Source organism: Bubalus bubalis, chromosome 11, assembly GCF_019923935.1.
Source record: "Bubalus bubalis isolate 160015118507 breed Murrah chromosome 11, NDDB_SH_1, whole genome shotgun sequence".
In the NCBI taxonomy this organism is placed as follows: Eukaryota; Metazoa; Chordata; class Mammalia; order Artiodactyla; family Bovidae; genus Bubalus; species Bubalus bubalis.
This window is the reverse complement of record NC_059167.1, coordinates 101619913-101633748: the sequence shown is the minus strand read 5'-3', so window position 1 is coordinate 101633748 and position 13836 is coordinate 101619913. Positions and strand designations below refer to the sequence as shown.

The window sequence follows — 13836 nt, the reverse complement described above, 5'->3', positions numbered from 1 at the left end:
TGACAAGTTTCTATCTTATTTGTAAATAGGGAGGAACAAAAGCTTCTCAGAAGGCAAGGAATCTGCCATAAAACCAAAAACTGTTTTGAACACAGGAAGTATTCAATAATTACTTATGAATATCTATACCAGAAAGGTAGTAATCTCAATAAAGATCATTCAGTTAACTGGAACAGCAAGAGGAAATGTAAAAAACAAAAAAAAAAAAACAAAAAAAAAACAGATCAGTTCTAGAAACAGGCTAGCTATATCTGAAAGAAAAGAAAATCAAATTTATTTCTAATTATCACTGTACATTTTAGGGGGTCCTCAACATAAATAAAAATACAGTTGTCCCTCCAGTATCGACAGGTGTTACCAAGTCCAAGCTCACTCTGCTCACTACATGACAGGCCGATGAGTCCAAGACACAAGGCTGAGGTAAGGAATCTGATTTATTCAGAGCCTAACCAAAATGGCCAACTCATGTTTCAAAATAATCATTGTACCGGGGTCTGGATGCCAGGTTCTTTTATAGAGAGAGATGGGGGGAGGTGAGGAAACAAAGTAAAAAGACTATTAATCTTGCAAGTTATCTCCTAGAATGGCCAGCCTCAGGCGGGTGTTCATTTCTTCCTTCCTGCCAACTACAGGTGGCGGGGAGAGGGGCTGGTTCTGAACAAGGGCACTTTAACAGTCAGGCAGAGAGGCAGGTTTCTCCGAGGCAGGCCATTATGTATGACTGTAGTAATAACAAAAGCAATATGGAAAGCAAGTCAAAGAAACAGTTTCAACATGGAGTCGCAACTGACTTCTCCCTGCAACAATGTGTGACCCACAGATAGCGGGGCTGACTCTACCATGCCATTTTACACCATCAAAGAAACTTGAGCAGGCTTCCCTGGTGGCTCAGCGGTAAAGAACCCTCCTGCCGATGCAGGAGACGTGGGTTTGATCCCTGAGTCAGGAAGATCTCCTGGAGAAGGAAATGGCAACCCACTCCAATATTCTCACGTGGGAAATCCAATGGCAAAGGAGCCTGATGGGCTATATAATCCATGGGGTCACAGAAAACTGGACATGACTCAGTGACTAAACAAGGAACATCTATGGATTCTGGTATCCTGGAGAGAAGGGGAGGTCCTGGAACCACGCCCAGGAATACCAAGGTACAACCCTGCTATCAAATTGTGCCTACCACCATCAGGCACAAACCGTATGTATGTGCTTTATGTATTTGACAAATTTTAGAAATCATTATGTTTTATTTAAAAGATTATAAATCTCAAAGACAAGCAAAAGAAAATTTGTGCTAAAACATCTTATTAACAAGAATGAAAGACAGTCATTGTAGTAATAAAAAGGATATCAGCTTTAGCAAAGTCTCTTATCCCACACTGAGGTAATCCTGGTGTGTTCTGCATGTAGAAATCCAAGTAAAACCAATGGGCAAGTTCAATCTGAAAACACACTCGGATAGCATTGTCTCTTTCCTCGCTGGGAATATGCAAAATAAATCGGCTGTCAAAAACAAAAAACATACAAAAATTACATTTACAAACCATAACAATTCATTTTAACCTTTTTAACTGCTTCATTCCTGACCCACCAACATGAAAATAGACCAAAAGCAGTACTGATCAAGGAAGCAAAATTGGCAGGAAACTGAAAGTGTTTGTTAAGTTGCTCAATCTGTCCAACTCTTTGCGACCCCATGGGCTATAGCCTCTGTCCATGGAATTCTCCAGGCAACAAGACTGGAGTGGGTTGCCATTCCTTTCTCCAGGGGATCTTCCCGACCCAGGGATCAAACCCAGGTCTCCTGCACCTCAGGCAGACTCTTTACCATCTGAGCCATCAGGGAAACCAGAGAAAATGAGTTAGTTATGAATGAACTCATTCATAACGCAGTTTTTTTAAGAGGCCATCTATCCTCTGTTCACAAGTAGAGATTAAGAGCTCACTAACAATAAATTAAAGGTGAGCAAGAAAACAAACTTGTGGGACTTGCCTGAGGTCCAGTGGTTAAGATTCATTCCATGCTTCCACTGAAGCAGGCACAGATTTCATCCCTGGTTAGGGAGCTAACATCCCACAAGCCATGTGGTGTGGACAAAAAAAAAAAGAAAGAAAAAAAACCACTAGGATTCCCTCCCATGTCTGGTAACATTTTCAAAGAATATATGCAAATAAATTCATACATTCAAACAGAAAAGATATTAGCTGTTTAATCTTTATATTTACAGTATTATAAAGAAATGTAAAAGCAATCATTAATAGACCAGACTTCCCAAAGAGCTCATCTGAAGAACCTGAGTTCAAAATAACTTTCAAACACACTCACTTTAAAAAAAAAAATATCTAAACTGTCTTTTCTAAGTACATTCAGAGGGAGGAAGAAACAGTTAATACATAGTATAAGTGTACACTATAGTATATATACAATATACACTATATTATATATACAAATGTATATGTATGATTAAGATAATGAACCCCTTTTTTGTGCAACAAACCAAAATTTATGTGATTTACAGGACACATTAAGCAACCACCATTAACATTCTTCCATGCTTAACTTAGCATTTTCTGTAACCTTTTTCTAGTGACTTTTAGAGACAGAATGAATTACATAAAAGAAATCCACTGGTGTCTACAGTTATTTTTTAAAATTAAAAATAGCATCACCCAAATTGATCACTCACACAACCAGTCCACAACCTCTCTGGCACCAGTTTTCACAGAAGACAATTTTTCCATGGACTGGGACAAGGGGGATGGTTTGGGGACGATTCAAGTGCATTACCTTTACTGTGCCCTTTATTTCTATCATTATTATGACATCCGCTCCACCTCAGATCACCAGGCACAGATCCCAGCCTTTGGGGCCTCTGACCTACACTATTCACTAGTTGTAACATTAGTGATAAATGTTCTTTGCTGTTTTCAAGTTTCAAATCAAATCTCAAAACAATGCTGTAAAAATTATAAAAATATATCATTCCAATAGGGAACTGGATAAGTATAAGTTAAGACAAATGTATGTACAATAATCTAGAAAAACAATGGGGAAACGAGCTTAAACCACATCTATATTAAGAACAAGACAGGTAACACGCAACCCTGATGGCATTATCTAAGACATAAAAATCTCTTCCACGTGGCATTTAAGATCCAGTGCCTGCTCACCTGCACAGCCTCTGTCACTCTGTAAAGTTCTTTATACCCAGTGACAGCTGATTCTTAGAAATGTCCTAAATCACCATCCACATACTATCTCTCTCCTCTCCTTTTCTTATAATTCATTCCTCATGACTTACTTATAGGTCATGAGGAATGACTTATGAATTACCTACTTCATTCATTTCTTCTAATTCATTCCTCATGACTTACAAACACTGCATCTCCTACAGTGGTAGGTATATCAGACTCCTCTGAATAGGTTTATATACTCTTTCAACTCCTACTCCATTAAAGCAACTATCTGATTTTTACTACTGCGTGCATGCTCAATCGCCAAGTCATGTCCAAGACTTTGCACCCCATGGACTGTAGTCCGCCAGGCTCCTCTGTCCATAGGATTTTTCAGGCAAGAGTACTAGAGTGGTTTGCCATTTCCTTCTCCAGGGGATCTTTCTGACCCAGAGATCAAACCCACATCTCCTGCATTGCAGGCCAATTCTTTACCACCATTACTGCCCATAAACTGTTTCAAGTTAGTTCACTGAGATAAGGTGCTGAAATCAGTCCTGAATATTCATTGGAGTTTCGATGCTGAAGCTGAAACTCCAATACTTTGGCCACCTGATGCAAAGAACTGACTCACTAGAAAAGACCCTGATGCTGGGAAAGATTGAAGGCGGGAGGAGAAGGGGACAACAGAGGATGAGATGGTTGGACGGCATCACTCGACAGACATGAGTCTGAATAAACTCTAGGAGTTGGTGATGGACAGGGAGGCCTGGCGTGCTGCAGTCCAAGCGGTCGCTGAGTCGGACACAACTGAGTGACTGAACTAACTGATCTTTGCATATTTTTATTCCTATAGTCTAGCAAATTGTCTGACACATACTAGAGTAACATACTGGCAGTTACATTTTATCTTTGAAATATAAGATGGAGTAAGCATGTTCTACTCTGTCCTTCCCACAAAATGCAGCTATAAACCCTGAATGAAATACACAGACCAGCTATTTGAGGACTGTGAAAAGTGAACAGCAGCAAGAAGATTGAGGAGGATGACAAATATCTGAATTTACCATTTTTCCACCCTCCAGTATCCCTAAGGTGAACTAGGGGTTAGAAGTGAGCTCCAGGAGCCCTCAAGTTCTGCCTCAAGGATCAAGATAGGAATCTAAAGGAATCTCTCCACGCTTAGAGACAGTGAGGGAAATTCCCCCTCTCCTCCATTCTCTCATGCCACAGTACCAAGCAATGCCATACTGGTTAGAGCTGGCAGCAAGTGACTGCAACAGGGATCCACAGAAGTTAAAACTTTGTTGGACAAGAACATTCCTCTCCGATCACAAGAACTGTGCAGTCCCAACAGAGTACGGCCAACGTCCATTGCTTATTTTTCTTCTAATCTCCAGCCATGTGGTCCCAGGCATGAGAGAGTCACAAGAAACATGGTAAAGTGGCTTTTGGTTTCTGCCATTTTTCAATATTCTACACACCATTCCCCTCTCTCCATCGTCCCAACAAATGGTATCTTAGTTTACTTTTTCAGCACTACTGACATCTGGAGCACATAACTCTGTTGAGAGGAGCTGTGCTGTATGCTCTCCATGTTCAGCAGCATCCATAGCCTTTGCTTACTAGGTATCAACAGCACTCTCCATAAAGCTGCACCAACCAAAAAGATCTCCAGTCACTGCCAAACATCCCTCGAGAGGAGCAAAACTCAGTCCCAGTCTATAACCACAGCGTTAGATCAGCATTCAAGTCTTCACACCATGATTCTATAAATACAATTCACAACTAAGCCATATGATAAGTCACAGTTTTTTCCCATTTTAAAAATTAATTTAGCTGCGCGGGATCTCAGTTGCAGCACATGCGATCTTCTAGCTGTAGCATGTGAACTCTCAGCAGCAGCACGCAGGATTCTAGTTCCCTGACCAGAGCTCGAACCTGGGCCCCCTGCGTTGGCAGCAGAGTCTTAGCTGCTAGACCACCAGGGAAGTCCTTGTTTTCCCTCTCAAGCACAGTCAAAAGTTCTCCCACTAATTAATAAATGTCTTGTCATTGCTTTCCTTTCTCTGCATCTGTCAGTAAATCAATCTTTCACTCATTTTCTAAGTTCTTTTCTCGAGGTGTTCATTCAGACACACTGGTTCCATCTTGAAGACTATCCCTGAGCCTTGTGATCTGCTCCAATTTGGAGTGACTGTCACTGCATCTGATACACATCTGTCATCCTATGCTGTCCGCTCACTAGCATCCTATGGTTCCCACGTTTCCGCCCTACACTAGACCTCATGTTCTTACATCCTGTCTTCCTCCTGATTAAGGTACTTCCTTATTTTCACTTAGTACCACCTTCCATGCCTTCCAGAGAAAAGAATGCAGGAGAGATAAATATGAAGACATAGTGAATTTGAAAATATCTTTATCCTCACACTTGACAATTTGGCTAGGTAAAGAATTTCAGGTTGGAAATCATTTTCCTTCAGAATCCTGAAGACAGTGCTCTTTCCTGCCAGCCTACAATTTTGATGTGTAGACTGAAGCCATTTCAATTCCTTCGTCCAACCTTTTTTCTCACTGGAAGCATCCAGCTTCCTCCTTCTGTCCTTCATGTTCTAAAATTCCCTAGCTGTCTCTTTTCCATCCACTGCATCACTCACTCAATGGACTTCATCTACGTGGAAACTCACCTCCTTCAGTACTGTAAGACTCGTGCAATGATCCTTTGAGCCTCCATTTTTCTCTGTTATGTCCTACCTCTAGCTTCTAAAACCCTTACTTTCTGGGAAACAGTCTCTTGCAAGCCACCTACTGGGCTTTTTGTTTCTACTCTCATATTTAAAATTCCAAAGGCTATTTTTAATTGCTTAAATTATGCTTTCATAGATTATTCTATTACATGACTGTAAAAAACCTATCTCTCTAAGGAGTAGTTTTGGGGTTTTTTTCTTCTCCTACCTGCACAGTTTGATTCTTTCCAGTTGTTTTTCATTCTCATTGCTAGTTTTAAGGTCTACATTCTGCGTTGAAGTCTATTTCAGATAGTCATACTTAATGCAACAGACCACAAAGCTTTCTTAGGAGGCTTGTCAAACATGAGGGACCATTAAAGGGGATTAGGCTGAGCCATTTGATAGAGGAACTTCCAATGTCAGTATCTTCAGGTGTTTCCTCATGGGCTAGTCAGATCACCTAGACAAAAACCTTCCGATCCGTCAGGAGGCAAAGGCCAGGCTGCCGCTTTCTGGGAGCCGAGCAGGGGAAGAGGGATGGCTTCCAGGATGTGCACAGTACTCGCCACCTCATCTCTGCCGCCTTCCAACATCCTCTCATTCTGAAGCAGAGTGACCACTACGATGTTCGCTCTGTCACAAGTCTGTCGGGTCTGCTAAGCCACACGCCACTTTCACTTCTGCTGTATAGTTTCCAAATTTTGTGGCTCATCTCTTCATCCATTCTTCCCTTTTTTGTGGGGTTATACATTTGAATTTTTTTACCTTTTAGTGGAGTAGATGCTTGTGCACAATCTACTATCTTTAACTAGAAATTCATCTGACAACACATTTCTGGAGGATACTCACCATGATCTAAAATGGGTACAAAAACACCCAAGACAGAGAAATGCAATCCCAGTCCTATCCCAGTCCAGAGAAGTCCTGCAGATACACTGCAAGATGAGAATAAAACTTTTTAAAAGGCTAACATAACAGTAAAGTCTATTAGTAGGAGACCATCCACACTTCGTTCATTCCTGACAGTCAGGAGTTTTCCTACAAAAGGTAGTCGGGAGGGAGAACACCACCCAAGACTCTTGCCTAACTTCAGAAAACAGGTATGAGGGTTGGCACACCAAAACAAAACTCCTGCACACTGGTATTCAAGGGTTCCCCACCGTTTAAGAGCCAGCTCCCTATCTATTCTCATAAAGAAGCCTCTACAGCCCCATCTTAAACATCTTAAAAAACCACCCAACGTTTCAGGAAAACCTAATTCAAGACAAAGAAAAAATTAAACTCATTTTAAAAAACTGGCTCTGAACAAAAGTGTTGTCAAGGATATCTCCTGGAACCTTGATACTGCAAGTGTGGGCCCTGGGCCACCTGGAAACCTAACTGTGAGAAGAGAAACATTTCAGTCAGACATTTCAGTCCCATACAGGCTCAGAAAGCTTGCTCCCTAATGATCCTCTCAAAGAAACAACTTTAGAATGTAAATCAGCAAAACAAGAATGAAAATAAAGCATAAACAGAGGATTCAAGAGAGAAGACACACAACCTGGGAGAGTGCGAAAAGGGAATTCTAGTACAGCGCAGATTGGACTAGACAGTGAAGATCTCCAAGACAGCATTCTCTAGGAAAAAAGGATTCAGCAGAAGAGCAGATGATATAACTGAGAGCAAGACCAAGGATATCTAAGGAGCAGATAAGGGTGTGATGGTGGAAGGCAGCTAGAAACTACGAGCATTTTGAGGGAGAAGGGTAAATGTACAAGAGAATCACAGTCCAAACATGAAGCAAAGTTAGAACAAAAGGGGGAAAAATATTAAAGAACAGTTAGAAGGAACCAGGGGATAATGAACAAAGCATATGCGTCTTTATCCAAAAGAAAAAACTAAAAGGTATCATTTAGAGCAATTTGCAGAATATAAGAAAGAAGAATTTACTTGGTCATTCTCTCTCAAGATTCTTAAAAAAGGATCTTGACTATGTTCAGAATCCTAGCCATTGTAGACTTGCCTCTACTATGAAAAGCATTTACAGTCATGACGTATAACAAATGCCTTTATTATTGTTCACCCCCTGCAATCAACCAGTAGCAGAATGTTTAAGATTTCATAATGTTACAAAATGTAACATAAATACTATCCATCTTAATTTGTAAGTCACCTGGATAGAAGCTGAGGGAGTAGGTAAGAAAAGAAATGGAAGAAACGATGGGGCACTAACTGCCTCACCCTACCAAATACAGATTCAAGAGACACTGACGTTTATAGAACAGAAGTAAAACTTTCAAGCATAGTAAAGTCACAAAGATAACCAGTGGAACGATTTAAAGTAGTAATATAACTGCACTGGAAGTAGGACAAGAGCAACAGTAAGTGTGAACTACAGTCCCACCTAATAGTCTACCAAGATACACTAAATCCTCAATCTAAAGTTGATAGAAAGGGGTACAAGTAAACTTTAAAATACTGAAATAGCCATTACAAAACTTCACAAAACAGGTAAAGTCTGCAGAGCAGAACTAGGATGAAAGGGGTAGGGCAAGAGATTGTTGCTTTTCAGTTCACAAATTCATCTGTACTGTTTGATTTAAAAACAAAAATACCTTACAGATGAGTACATTTTAAAAGTTAAAGGCAAACTTTTTAGAAACTTTTAAGAAAAAAAATTTTACACAGGAAAATTAAACTTCAATGCTTTCATTCTGTGAATGTTTGTGATGTGTTTTATATATTTAAAAGTGTGTGTATATACATAATACACGTGTATATTTTAAAAACTAAAGTAAAATGCTTTTCACAATATTTTGTTATGGGAAAAATTTCTCCACCTCACAAAAGTCATCTTTTCAATGTTTCCACAGATAGAAAAAGCATTAGCTCAAGGACTGAAATTAACACAAAAATGTTTCAGGTGAAATGAACACTTAAATGGTTATTTCATTAACCTATGCGATCACCAAAAAAGCAATATTAGCTGCCAGAATATACCTTTCTCCTTTTAACACAGGAGTGACCTTACCATTTAATTCTTAAAGGGACTTAAATAAATAACTTCAAACTCTTCTTTAAGAGGAACAACTTACCAAACTGCAGTTTTCAGTTTTTACTTTAAAATCATGCTTTCCAAATCTTTAATAAGATTATTTAAATGATACTGAAAAATATTTTTAACTTTTAACGTTAGAAACCATGGTGCAGTTTACGCCCATGGTGGATTCATATTGATGTGCAGCAGAACCAATACGATATGGTAAAGTAAAAAAAATTTTTTAATTAAAAAAAAAGAAAGAAAGAAACCATGGTGCACCAAAGACGAATATCACCCACCATACAATGGTGCTGATTTACTTTTACATTCGCAAACATACTGTATTATAAAGCAGTTTTGGTTCACCAAAGCATTTTAGACAAGTCTTCCTTGCTGTCCTCCAATTCCACTTCACCCACAAGTTACCAGTTTTGTCAGTTTGGTGTATATACTTTCAGAATTCTGTGCATGCACACAAACATGTATTCACAAAAACATTTAAAAATTTAACACAGAGCACCAAATGACTAGTTATTACACTCAGTAGTATATTGTGTACATTTTCAAGACACAAATACTCTCCTTCAGTTTACTGTTTGCTAACTGCCTTAGGAATTTCTAATGGCTGCACAATATTCCTGTAAATGAAATACCCCATATTCAACTGCCTGAAAATTAACATTCCATTTCTTAGGTAAGCTGTCTAATGGTCACAAAGTCATATCTTGAAAATTTAAGTCTCTTGCTCTAATTTCTCACATAAAAATCACTCTCAAATTTTACATTTCCCCAAAACATATTAATATATGGTCAATAACTAAACTAGACATGATTAGCAGGACTATGTTTTATCAAAGATCAAAATAATAAAAGGAAAAACCTTAAAGATACCAATAAAGAAGAACTAAAACTGGAGAAAATACAAAGGAAGTGAAGAACAAGAGTCAAGACCGAACTTGTAAATCAAGCACTTTAAAAGGTACAAAAAAATAGAAAAAAAAGATGTTAAAAAAGTACAAAAAACTAAACTTTTTCAATTTAAGCTTTATTTTCATAGAAAATAAGTGTGAAATTTTCTGACAGAGCCCATAAGCAAAAGCCAGAGTTGTTAATATTAAAAATCTTTAATCAAAGATATTGTAAACATTAACTTGAAAATGGTATTACTTTTAAAACCTGAAGTTTTAAGAAATGGTTATTTGATTCTGAAATGGAGCAGGAGTCATCAAGGACATCCCCACCCTCTCTCTCTCACCTCTTATTTAAAGGAAAGTTTTAGCCTCCTAAGCTAAATTTGATTCAGAGAAGCAAGAAAATGCAGAAGACTAAGGAACGCAGTTAAGCAAGACAAGATAATACTGGCTTAACCATAAAACAAAGTCAAGGACCTTTAGTTCCTGTGCAAGGCCTGTAGGTAGTATCCTGAGCCGTATCCTTCAGTTGTTTTGTAAAAACTAAAACCCTCACCAGGTGGAAGAAGCCAACTACATGCTAACCACCAACAAGCAGACCTCAGACCCTTAAAACCAGGCTGCTAATTTGAAATTCTATAATGCCACCCTGTTACCTCACCACCACCTAATCAGAAAGAGGTCCAGGAGCTGATGACTCACCACGACCCTGCCCTCATCTTCCCCTTGAGTCTGTCTTTTAAGCATGAACTGCCATTCTTCCTTGCAAGGCCCAGCAGTGAATGCACCAGTACTTCTTTACCACAATTCTATATCAGTACAGGCTTTGCTGAATGTCAAGCAAGTAGACCCAAGTTTGGTTGGACAACCGTTTCCTATTAGTTTATCAAGTCCTAATTTTTAAACACATCAACCATGTGGGTCCAAAAAACAGTAACTACCAAAAATTTCCTTAAAGGAAAAAAAGAAAGTTTTCTCTATTCCAAAAGATCTGTATAAAATAGTTTTAATACACTAAATAGAAAATCAAGTAAGAATCTTTAACACTTAACAGATGTTTAACATGAAGTCTACAAAACACCATTATTTTTAAGTAGGATTACACACATCAAATCACCTTCGTAACAGTCGATATGACTTCTTTAAATGATGCAGTCTTCCGTAATATACAATATAAACCCAATACTAATGGAACAATTGGGCTTCCTTCATAGCTCAGTTGGTAAATCATCTGCCTGCAATGCAGGAGACCCAGGTTCGATTACTGGGTCAGAAAGATCCCCTGGAGAAGGAAATGGCAACGTACACCAGTATTTTTGCCTGGAGAATCCCATGGACAGAGGAGCCTGACAGGCTAAAGTCCATGGGATCGCAAGAGTCTGAGACGACTTAGCGACTAAACCACCACCAATGGGACAAGTAGTTTAGATGCCTGTAAAAAGTATAAATTACCTATCTTTTCTAAACCACCTGTATCCCTATTAATTCATACAGAACTATTGCTCATCTTTCCTAATACTACTCATATTTAATTTTTCTGACTATAAAATGTACATCCTCTAAAAAAATTTTGGAAAGATGAATCAGAAAAACCATAATTCCACTTTTGACATGTTCTCCCATTTATCTAACAAACATCAAACCTCTTTTTTTCTTAAGTTGTAACTGTATCATCACTAAAGTACAGTGACGTTAATTCTTAGTGGTTGCAGAATTAGTCTTACTTACCTACATGTACTTTTGTGAAGTAATAACATTAGAGAGGACTTTCTATTTCATCCACCAATGTTAAGAAAAAAAGGCACAGGCATTAGAAAGAAAAAGGCAAATCCTGATTGTCTAAATTAAGATGAAAATGATCTTGTATAAATTACAATGTGAGTCTGACAGATGAAAATGGAAAAAACTCCATCTACCAAACAGGGTTATTTTGAGGATTAAATGATACACGTGAAGAGAGCAGCCAGTGTCTGGTTGGCACTCAGTAGTAACTCCACACGGAGAAGGCGATGGCACCCCACTTCAGTATTCTTGCCTGGAAAATCCCATGGACAGAGGAGCCTGGTAGGCTGCAGTCCATGGGGTCGCGACGAGTCCGACACGACTGAGCGACTTCACTTTCACTTTTCACTTTCACTTTCACGCATTGGAGAGGGAAATGGAAACCCACTCCAGTGTTCTTGCCTGGAGAATCCCAGGGTCGGGGGAGCCTGGTGGGCTGCCGTCTATGGGGTCGCACAGAGTCGGACACGACTGAAGTGACTTAGCAGCGGTACCTCCACTAGTATCAGTTCTTCCTTTCCCCTTAAAGTCGTGAATGTAACACAACTACTAAAAGCCAGACTTTTAGACATAAATAAAGTGAAAAGTGGTCGTTTTAATCAAAGCTTGTATTCATTTGTAATTTAAATTATTTCACAACCCACTTACACCAGCGACAACTCACCGCTGGTTTTTACTACAAACACCGCTGGTTTGGTTATTACTACACCAAAAACATTTCCTTTTCCTGAAGTAAAATTTTAAGTCTATTTTACACATGCTTGAAAGTGAAAGTACACTTGCTTGGCTATCTGAAATTATAGCCAACAAGAGAGAAGAACGCAGAAAATTTCTCTTGTAAAATTATACCATCCGTTAAAACCCAGCATGTGAATACCGTTCAAGAAGGACAATTAAGAGATGGAGGGAAAAAGCAACTCTAGACTTCTTTTCTTCCCCTCACTCCCAAGGATAAGGTTGGGAATGAACAAGAGAGTAATTTTACACAGCAATTTACAGAGAACGCCACGGACGTATAAGAATACCCTCCGGGGCGGGGGGTAAATTCGAAAACTTCTCTACGTAGGTCCGAAAAGCTGGGACTCCAAGACTTAAAAACCTCGGGATCTTTCAACAGAACTGGGGAATGAGATGGAGGGAAGAGCGAGTAAGACGGTCTGCAGAAGTCAGTCAGAAAAAGCAACGGGAGGGGGAGGGGCAGCCCCCAAAATGCCTAAGACCCAGGCTTTAGCGAAGCTGCTTCGCTTGCGGGAAAGCAAACTAGTTGAGTAACTAAGAAAATGAGGAAATCCCAGCGCTGCGAGAGGAGAAATGGAGGAGAGTGCGTGAGAAACAGGGAGGCAGCAGCGGAAAAAGAAGGTTGGTGTCGTCGGAGATAAAAGTCGACAGGGAAAGGGAGCAGAGGCGGGACGGGAAAGCCGGGACAAGGATGTGGACCGGGAAAGGAGACGCGGAGGTCTCCGGGGTCGCCGAAACTGAGAGGGGGGCAAAAAGAAAAGCAGCGGACGACAGGGGGCCGAAGCAGCGCGGGGTGCCACGGTACCTGCAGAGATCGTCCAGGACGCTGCCGGGAATCTCCACCCGTTTGGTCTCCATGATGAGGACCCACAGCAGGAGCAGTGCATCCCGGCTCCGCGCGGCCGGGGACCGAGGGTACTGCAGGAAGACTCCGGAGAACACGCAGCGGCGGCGGTAGCAGCGGCCGTGGCTCCTACGGAAACGAGAAGGGGAAAGGGGCGGGACCCGCTCACTTCCTTCCGGCTCCCTCAGCCCGGGACCCCGAGGCTGGGCCGAGGCGGGGGGCGGAGTCCCGAGAGCCACGCCCCTGCTCTGCTTGAAAGACCCAATGGGAAGGTGGAGAACTGGGACCCTAAGCAAGCTAAGCAAATGGGAAGGTAGAGAACTGGGACCCTGAGCAAGCTAAGCCAATGAGGCGTTTGTTTATTGGCCCGTCGGCTCCAATCCGTCTTCAAGCTGCTCAGTTACCACTCTGTAAACCAACTTCCCGCCGCTCGTCCTGGGCCGTGGGTGGATAGGCGCATGCGCATTATCCCTCTTTGACTCTACTAGGAAGTCTGGAGGGTACTGGTGTTCCTTCTCTGTGGTCTTCCGCACAGTCTCCGTGACTGAGCAGGCGCTCCGACCTTTGCAGTGCAGAGCCTGTGAGCGCATTCAGCACTAGTGTCCGTGCATGGTTTCTGTCACCAGATACCCCGCACAC

General features: G+C 40.7%; 1 protein-coding gene across 1 annotated transcript in view; it reads right to left on the bottom strand.

The window, feature by feature from the left end:
• DCP2 (decapping mRNA 2) overlaps positions 1-13532 on the bottom strand; it is a 54456-nt gene extending 40924 nt beyond the window's left edge. The window contains exons 1-2 of the mRNA XM_006056868.4: positions 13159-13532; positions 1349-1500 (exon numbers count right to left, since the gene is read on the bottom strand). Coding sequence (XP_006056930.1) covers positions 1349-1500; positions 13159-13211 — 205 coding nt within the window. The 5' untranslated portion in view covers positions 13212-13532. The remainder of the gene's footprint in view (positions 1-1348; positions 1501-13158) is intronic.
• Between the last annotated feature and the right edge of the window lie 304 nt (positions 13533-13836).